The sequence below is a fragment of the Alligator sinensis genome, unplaced genomic scaffold, assembly GCF_000455745.1.
Source record: "Alligator sinensis unplaced genomic scaffold, ASM45574v1 scaffold255_1, whole genome shotgun sequence".
NCBI classification, from domain to species: domain Eukaryota; kingdom Metazoa; phylum Chordata; order Crocodylia; family Alligatoridae; genus Alligator; species Alligator sinensis.
In genome coordinates, this window is record NW_005842270.1 from 1,300,346 (window position 1) to 1,310,385 (window position 10,040).

General features: G+C 46.4%; 1 protein-coding gene across 1 annotated transcript in view; it reads right to left on the minus strand.

Annotated features, from left to right (window-relative positions):
- Positions 1-10,040, minus strand: part of ZC3H18 (zinc finger CCCH-type containing 18) — a 43,541-nt gene that overhangs the window by 21,216 nt on the left and 12,285 nt on the right. The window contains 3 exon segments of the mRNA XM_025209140.1: positions 7,253-7,521; positions 8,179-8,201; positions 8,704-8,825. Coding sequence (XP_025064925.1) covers positions 7,253-7,521; positions 8,179-8,201; positions 8,704-8,825 — 414 coding nt within the window.

Here is a 10,040-nt window from a genome sequence, read left to right on the forward strand (position 1 = left end):
GGAAATCTGGCCTCATGCCCCAAGTTTGCCTCATAATGTATTTATGCAAATTATTACAAAGCATTTCTAATCTTAGCCGGAAAATCATCCCGACAGAGAAAGTGCCTGCTTCCTTCCTTCCCTTCCCCCAGCACAGGTAACACATATCTTATCACCCAACAATAGCTGGTGACTCAACTCGGCTGCAGGCCTACTGTTCTGAAGTGTGGCTACATTTTAATTTTTGAAAGAGGGAAGTCCACCTCTATTAAAGGATTTTTTTCTAGCAGGAAAGTAAACTTTGCAAGTGTCATTGACATCAGCACAAGTTTTGCAGCAATGCATCATGGAATTTTACAGCAGGAAATGAAGTTAAGGAACTTCAGGAAACCAGCGGTCAAACCCAGCTCTTCAGGTACAGAAGTTTAGCAAAAAAATCCCCCAAAAAACAAATTTGATGCACTGCTTGTATGTGTTACCCTAGGTTTTATATCTAGCACAGTAATGGGGATTAGGAGCTTTAAAATCCTGTGGGTTGTATTGGCAGCTACTCTTTTTTTTTTTTTTTTTGCAAACCAAACTGCATCCAGATGATCTGAAAATCCTCGTCCTTGAAGTGCTAACACTTCTGACTTGGGGAACATGACTGCCAAGATGAACAAGGAGATGTTTCAGTCCAAAGCAGAGTGAAGTCGAGTCACAGCTGGAAGGTTTTCTTCCAAACCACAGGGGACCGACTTCAAAATGAAGGGAAGCAGCTGCTTTCGTTCTGGAGTATCTGACTCTCTTCCCAAGGACCAGATACCTATACCCAGGAGCCGGAATGTGCCTGGAGGACTGGACGTTTGACGCCTTAGATTAAAAGCCTGAGCTATGGGGGTACAAGGGCACAGTTACTCTGCCTCATTCTTTACAGTCATTTCATGAGAGCCGGCAAAAGGAATCTTTCTAGCAAGTCCAGCTTTTAAACAGCTACCAAGACAAAAATGTATTCCCTTAGATCTACCCTTAGTCATGCAAGCCAGAGGCAGAGCCCCCCTTTACACACACACACACACACACACACACACAAGGGCTTTGCTTTTTACTGTGCAAGCAGAGGGCAAGCCTGTACGAGCAGCAAGCCTTTAAAGGTATGCTTTTTACTAAAGCCACTCGAGATGAGAGGGGGCTCATCGCATCATTTATATAATAGAGTAAAATCCTGTTACCAGCTACGGTTAAATCCTTTTGCTGTATTTAAGATAATGCTTGCTGTTAACATACAGTCATGGCGGGGGAAGAGGGACTAAAGACAAACAGCTAAACAGATGTGGCTAATCAAGCTTTATCAGGAGCTAATTAGAAGACAGTAATCAAAGACCATTAGAAAAAAATAAATAAATTAGCAATTCTTACAAAAAACCAGCTTTGCCAGTTTGCAAGAGCTGACATCTCTGGGTCCTGAATCACCGTCTGTTTGGATGCTGCTCCTCCCTTCCGGGATCAGCCCTGTTCACACGCTCTCCAGACACTAGGTAACCAGGTACACGTCGCAGGAAGGTTTAAATGTGCAATTCCACTGTTCCGGAACGTGCCTAATAAAATACCCTGAAAGTCACTTCCCTTTAGTGTCCCAACTAGCCCCCAATTGTGTTAACTGGATCGCAGAATTTCCTCCTTGGAGAAAGCACAAATCTTGTATTTGCCTCACTGGATCTGGATCTTCACAACGTTCCATGACTGCAAGCTGCATGCCGACTGCATGCCACGGTCGGATAAGGGTGTACAATGCTTCCCATTTTATTAACCGGTCACAACAGAATTTATGGAGTTTAAGTCCCTATGTGAGCTTACTTTTCTTTAAGGGAGTCACCACAACAGCCAATGCTGTCCACTCCTTCCCCAGCAGACCTCTGACTTCCTGCCTTATCTTATTCAGCCCTTGAGTTAATACTTTCTCCCTGTCTCACTGCCCCTTCCTGGCAGATGTTGACCTTTGTCTTGATTGCACACACCTTTGTCATCTCACACCTGGACGACAGCTGAGCAAGGTACCTGAGCACAAAGCCATCAAGGAGAACAATTCAGAGAGAAGAGTGTTTGAACCCATCTCCGAGCCAAGTGGGCTACCGTGAGCTCATCAAATGTATTCTCTGCCCTCCTGGCTGTCCTTTCTGCTCTCCAAAGCGGGCTCTCACAGACCAGTGGTTTTCGACCTGTGGTCCGCACACTATGCCTAGGGTGGTCCACGAAAGATGGTTATGATCAATCAAAGGTATGTGAATACCCACACTTATAATTCAAAGGGGTCTGCATCTCCATTCAAAGTTTTTTAGGAGTCCGCAAATGAAAAAAGGTTGAAAACCACTGCTACAGCGCATCAAATCAAGTTTGGAAGGTTTCCCAAAACATCTGAGAGATCAACCAAAGCTCTGGGATAGGGTCCCTAGCTAACGGGACACGCTTCCTCAGTAATGAAGGATCACAGACCTCTCCACCCTCTCCAAACAGGCAACTCAACCCTTGGGAAAGGAGCGCTCACTGCCTATAGCCGACCAGTACTGCTTTGCTCTTCCCTGAGAGCATTTCTCTGTTGTCTTGCACCCAATACATTGACAGCAAGCTCTTTGGGACAGAGACTGCCTTTCTGTTCGGTGCCTGTAAGCACTTAGCACAAAGGGGTCCTGTTTCACAAGAGGAGAGCTCCCAGGTGCTAGGATAATGCAACAAAGGAATGAACTGCTCAGCAGATCAGCTGTGCTGCTAAATCCCACTGAGATCTGTCAGGACCGCGGCAGGATGGAGAACCTATGCAGATCAGTCAGAAGAGTGGAGCATTTCAGAGAATCATACACAGCTAGGGCTGGAAAGGACTTCAGAACACATCTAGTCCAATCCCCTGCTCAAAGCAGGACCAGCCCCAACTATATCACCCCAGCCAAGGCTTTGTCCAGCCGAGTCTTAAAACCCTCCAAGGATGGAGAGTCCATAACCTCTCTAGGTAGCCCGTTCCAGTGTTTTACTACCCTCCTAGCGAGACAGTTCACTTAATATCTAACCTAAACTTTCCTTGCTGCAACATTTGTCCTGTGCCTTAGCTGGTAGGAGGGCAAATATAAAAGATACTCCAAGAAATGGGCAGAACTGCATTGGAGTGGCCGCACTGGAGAAACCTTCACAAACAGAGTCGAATGAGTTTCACAGAACCCCTCTGATCCCCACCAAATGCTTTACATAACAGCGAGATACGCGGCAGTCCAAAGGCCAAGAGGGCACGAAGCCGGCGTTCTGCACCCAGCAAACACTCTGGCAGCCTCAGGCCTCCTTTCGAGATGGAGAATGCTGATCAAGTAATGGAGTTATCCCTCTCTCCGGTCACCAGAGCCGGTCCTCGCTCGTTTGGCGCTCAGTGCCTGGACTGCCTAAGGGAGAAGGTGGGACTGTGCCAGCATTGCAGACTCAGACTAATGTTTTGGAGGACTATTTCTCTTGCAAGCTGGGAATGGCAGAGGGGACTATTTCTCTTGCAAGCTGGGAATACATTTTTCAACCCATCTGCATTTAAAGCCTATATTAGAGGAGCCTGTTGAGTAGCCTCTTCTTGGAAAGGAAAAGAAAAAGGTTACAGCCAGCATCATGTGCTGGGAAGACTGTTGCAAAGAGGTCCCCCTTCAGTTCTGAGGGGATTTCTAGTCCTCCGACCAAGCTACAATTTCCTGTCCCAGCAGAACTGAATCATTATTTTATAATGTCCTTGATTCTTCAACTCGTCTTTCAACCTCTCAGTTACAGCCTACTTGTAGGCTTCTGGAGTGGGGCGGGGGGGAGAGTTGGAGACTTCTGTGTTAATGCACTCGTTGAATTTACTTCTAACTACAGCTGCCCTGGGTACACCTGTGGCACTGATCCTTAATCAACAACTGTTTAATACCTCCTGGCACGATTGCTGAAACTCTGAGTTTACAAAGGCCTTCTAAGGGGTCCACGAAAGGGGTCGGTCTCAAACGGGCTAAAAAGGATGGCTGTTCACATCCCAACTGAAAACACCGATCGTACAATGTACTGTGGCTGTGCGTGGAATGCTACCCGGCCACCGGTTGCATCAGGAAGTGCGTGCTCGCTTGGAACAACACCACCGCTTCACATCATGCAGCCATGTGACGCAGGGAAGTACTGGATGTCATGAGCCAAGAGCCACAGAAAGGCTGGAATTGCCAGCCATTGGGATCTGACAATTAGGGAAAGCACATGAGGCTATAAATAGACTTCAAGAGGTCAGCATGACTTCCACTAGCCTGCAGGCTCCTCCCTGGTAAATATGAATCAAATTCAAAAGAGGTTACACATTAAACAGAATTAGCAAGAGGCTTATTTCTAGAAGGCTAACACGCTAACATAGAAGTCTTAGCTATAAATATAGTGCCAAGTTACTGAGAGAGAACAAGGCAGGGAGTTGGCGAGTCCCTGGAGGGTCACCATGTGACGCCAGGTGAAGCTTGAATGGCTCCTGGCAGGGAGACAATTTAGGAGGGACGCTGGGTCTGGAAAGGCAGAGCAAAGCCACGCTTTAGATGAGACAGCCGCAGGGAAGAGAAAGCATTGGGGGGGACGGGCTGCTGCCCTCAAAGGAAAGTTAGCCCTGTTGCTTCTCAGAGCCGGGCCTCTCCTTCTGGCAAGCAGGACTTAAAGGAATTGCTTTTCATTTACTTTTTCTGCTTCGCTGCATCCCCTCCCCTCACCCACGCAGTGCAGTGCACGTGGATGGATCGAGTGGGACCTGGGGATCGGTCTCGTTTTTAGATCAGATTTTCCTCAACAGGAGTATCATCTCCACTGGAAATAAAAAACATCCTCAAATAGCTGGACACTGTTAATGCACCTTTTACTTCACTCCATCGTAGAGGCAGTGCTGGGCACTGTGACTGCACTTCATCCAAGTGCTTGCTTCATTTTCATTACTTTTACAATCTTGTCTCCGATGCTTGAAGGGTGCTTATGCCCGAAATCTTGCAAATAATTTGTTTTTGCGAAAATCTAGTTGGTCTAATAAAAGATAATCAATCGCCTCTACCACGAGGTCCAATTCCTTTTGCCTCTAGACCAATAACCTACAAGGTGGATACCTGCCTCATTTGAGAGCACTTTTTTGTTTTAAAACTTCCATGTCACGTACAATTGCAATTGCTCCACCGTAGCATAAAAAACCCACTTCACCCCCGACAGCACAGGTTTTATGTTTTTAAGCCACCTATAAAATAAAGCCAAAGTGAGCAGCTGCTCCTGGCTTCCTGCAGCACCTTCACTTGAACTTGCACACATTGCTTCTTGTACCAGCTAAGACTGGAGTGGATTTGAAATACTGGCTTTTCAACTAGTAGTTCTAGAAATAGCAGAATATCAAGCCAAAAAACAGCCAAACAGAGGAACTGTTCAGATGAGCAAGCGTTTTCCATCAGGTGAAAGCAAGGCCATGAAAAACAAGAATCTTCCCTCCCTGTGCTTATCACAGGCAGACCCCCATGCATGAAGTTTGGTTTAGACGTGCAAGATCCAGCTCTCAGACCACTGCACTCCTGTTTAGGGGAACGGGCTGAACTGCACCCATGGAGCACGTGTGATCTCAGAGAACTGGGAGATGAGGCAGCTCAGTCTCCTTTCCCCATTCAATCTACTATCTCAGTCTTCAGACTGATACCAGTCATCACAGCTGGTGATATTTAGAGAAGCAAATCAACTTGCATCACTTCAGCCACCAAACAAGGACAGGAATCAAGAGCTGTCATCACTGAAATGGTTTGAATGTGAACCTTAGCCGCAACTAAGATAACAGAGCTGCGTGAATATCCCTTACTTAGAACAGAGCATTCAACTTGACAAATGTGCCCAGGCTAGCACAGCCCTGGACCGCTTCTTATGTGTTCGGGTGGGGAGGAGGATTCCAAATGAAATGTCTTCCTGTTAGAAAACAGGGTTTTATCAAAAAAATCAAAATTTCCCAAACACGGGGAATCCAAGCCGAAGGTTTAAAGTCTAGGTCTGATGAACATTCATCCCTGCACCCACCTGAAGTACATGGGAATGCTAGTTCTCCCAGTCCTCTTCTCTATGATGGGACTAGTCCCAGAGCATCTTTCTATGATGCAGTGTACTTCCTCATCCCCCCCACCTCTCCCTCCCATGGCCGAGAGGCACCAGAGTGACTCAGCCACCAAGAGAGTCTGCCACATCTCAAAAACGAATTAGTTCTGGGTTCTTCATGACCCCTATTTCCCCATGCTCCTTGGCCAGATTCCATCTCCCATTAATACCTCCTCATTTCTAAATCCCAAGGTTTTTCTTCCAACCTCTGCATTCAGCAAGCAGCTTTGCCATCTCAAAATTTCCCCCCCCCCAAATCCAGGCAAAAATAAATAAATAAAAAGATGGTGCAACAGCAGGATTTCCAATGTGCTGCAAATCCCATTTGTCAGTTAGCTTCAATATTTATATAGGGGTTTACAATGAATCCAGATGCACCCGGAAGTTACTGTGGGCACGTATTGCCTAACTGACCCTCAGGGAAGCAGGGGCATGGGAACCGCAGACCAGATCAGCTCTTTGCTCTACCTAGTCCACTATTCTGTCTCTATCTGTGACCAGCACTGGACATTTTGGAGGAAGTTAAAACGAGCCTGCCAGTCAGCAAGTCTGAATGACCTGCCCTACATGGAAATCTCATCCTCACTTATAGTCAAAATTGTTTTAAGCCCTGAAGCCTGAGGCTCTATAGCCTCTCCAAGCCCCCCACACTTCTTAGCATTAGCTCACTATATAAATACCCAGTCAATCCTTGAATTTTGCCACCACAGCAACTTGCCAAATCCATAGAAGTCAGTACTGGGGACAGAGCTACAACTCAGGTGCCCTGCTTATGAGCCCTGCACTCAGACAGCTGGATTCCCAAGACGCACACATTAGCATCATGCTGGGTTGTGCAGCTCGGAGCAGGCCAGACCCCTCACAGGAGCAAAGTAAAGACACGCAAAATCCTACAACAGGAAGCTTAACCCGTCTGCTCTACTCACAGCCAGCTGCTGCAAAGTCCCCCGAAACACTTGTTGCGTTTTAGCTCCACTTAGTGGCCAGCAAGCTTCATTTGAACTGCACGTTCCCAGTGATCAGTGCAGCTGCACTGCTCCTCCTCAGAGCAGTATGGACCAGAAAATCATGGCTTCCTGCCCATTCACAGGGTGTTCTTTGCTTAATGACCCACCAGGTAGAAAGGCACAATAAGGGAGAGCCAAGCACATACCTTGGTAGCTGCGGTGACCGAGGTTTGGGCTTTTCTTTCTCCTTCTCCCGCTCCCTCTCTCTGTCCCGGTCCCGGTCGCGGTCCCGATGCTGCCTGTCCTTCTCGTCCCTCTTGATGCGCTCCCTCTCACGTTCCCACTCGTCTTTCCTCCGCTGGCGCTCCTTGTCGCGCTCCCGCTCGCGCTCCCTTTCTCGCTCCCGCTGCCGTCGCTCCCTCTCCCGCTCGCGCTCCCGTTCCCGCTCACGCTCGCGCTGTCTGTTCTCTCTTTCCTTGCAAAAAAAGAAAGAGACAGGGTGACATTTTTGTACCACTTCTGCGACTGCATTGCCTCTGATTTTAAAGTGTTGGATTAGACACTGTTATCCCAGCTCCCCTAGTTACAACGTGACATTGGGAGGGGTGGGGAATGGAGCCTGTGTACCATGTTTCAGGATCAGCAAGAAGAACTGTAAGAACATGCGGCAATAGATTCACCCCCACTATAACTTCACCAAAGGCAACAGGCACCCAGGGTGAATCTGGTTCAACCTTTATCCCTTGAGAACCAACACCACCAGGTATGCGGCTGTTCAGAAATGTTTGTGAAAAGAGCCTTTGAGCACATTGCTAATCTGTCATATTATAATCATGAATTTTGCAAGCAATTACAAGAACTGATACTGCACCATAAAAAGCAGCATCAAAGACAGGCCACTATCTGAGCATCACTTCTGAGGAGCATTACAGCTATCAGTAAACAAATTAACTGCTCTCTTCTGCCACCGCAAATCTGAGTGTTCAGCAAAATTAGTCCTTTTAAGACACTGCTCTGGGACACTGCAACAAAGCCTTATTGCCTTTCCATGCGTCAAGGACCGTTTTCAATGGAATACTCCGCTTTCCCTCTTGCATGCAATAATACAACCCGAGGAGACTGTATCTGGTGCTCTCTCTAGAGACTACCGTTCTCCTTCTTCCCACTGAATCAACCACCATAAGAGATTCCAAAACAAAATGTGCAACAAGTCTCAAATACCCATTTATCTCAGTGAAAGTCCACTAGTATACATGATGGCAGAGATGCCCACTCTAACACTCTCATATAGCCTGGTCTTCATTTAAAACCTTCCTTTGGTTCAACCTCCAAAACACTATGTATGTCAAATCAAATGTCTTAAAAAAGACAGCTAACACCTGCTGCTGGGTGCAGCAGCGAGTTTTGCTTTACTGAAGAGAAAGACCATCAACTCATCAGGACAGGCTCGTATGACTGTCTTGTCTGGCACGCTGCACATTGCCAGTGCTCAAAAAGTCAAGACTGAATAATTGGAGGTACCAAACCATAATGCATACAAAGACAAGAGGGGGAGGCAGAGAAACCAACAGATTTTGATATAACATACTGGAAATGAAGTTGAACGGATTCCTAAAGCAGCGAGAGGAGGAAAGTTTAGACAGGCGCATTACCTTACTTACTCTGTAGTTACGATATGGGTCGGGGTCTGTATACTGAACCCTGAAGTTCTCATATTGCCCACCACGCCAGAACCGTTCTATATCATAATCATAATACGGATCTGTATAGGGATCAAGCCTGCAATGACAAGCAGAGGAACGTTAGAAGGGTAAATCTCACCTGCACACTGCACTTACGATGAAGATACTACACAGTCTAGATCAGGTGTGCATGCTCGCATACCAAGAGGGAAAACCCTGTTCAAGAGTACTCCCTGCCTAAAATGGCTTATTTGCTCTGCATCTTGGCAGGAGCACAGAAGTCTTCCTTTTAATCATTACAATAAAATGAAACTTTAGAACAGGCGCAAAAGTTGCAGTTCTGATCAAGAGGACACAAAGGAACTCCACAGGCCAAATTTAATCTATTCAACTGGGGTAAATCTGGAGAAATCTAGAGAAAATTTCTGGCCCATCTATTTAGACTTTTGTACAGTTTCTTCTCAGTGCATGCATGTGGCTCCTATCAAGCACCCCATAGACATTAGAAGTAGAATAGACCTTAATCTTCTACTGTTGTGTCAGTGGGCTGAGTGCACAGCACTTGGGAATGAACAGGCATTTTTGCAGAGTTTTTTACTAGAGGATAAAAATGCAGTCCCCGACACCAATTTCCTAAATGACTGAGGTGATAAAGCAGATACTGGAACATGCAGTTTGGATTTTCCAACTGAAAAAGTATCATGTTCCACTGTGAACACATTCACATGCACTGCACTGCACAAACGCGTAACTGTGGAGGTGTGCAGAAGGATGATCTTTTGGGGTATGAGTCCAAAAGCCTCCAAAACCTCCCTTGTGAAAAGGTTTTTACTAACACTACTTAATGCAGTTTTTCAGCATGTGCCCAACAACAACTAATCCCTGCCAACCAGATGGGATGGGGGCGGGTATTATAACCACTTTACAGACAAGGAAAAGGGTATGGAGCTCCAGTAACTTCCAAGGCCACAGAAGGAGCTACTGGCAGAGCCAAGATTGGAAATCAAAGGCTCCTTTCTTCAGTATCCCACATGGAGGTAGGAAGAATAAGAGTATTTCCATTTAAAATAGATGTTCCAAGAAATCTAGAGGAGGATGAAATTCAACCGTCGTACTGAAAGCTACGGCAGCACATGGATTTCAGTACTTTTATGTGGCTTAAGATTTCCACTTTTCTGTTTGACATGATATTGAAGGCAACAGTGAAAGGACAAAGGTGATTCCTAGATGCCGAAGATTTAATAGAGGCATGAATTACCAGGACCATGCCAGGTGACAAATGCAGTTCTAGGTCTTAGACCATTAGCAGGAA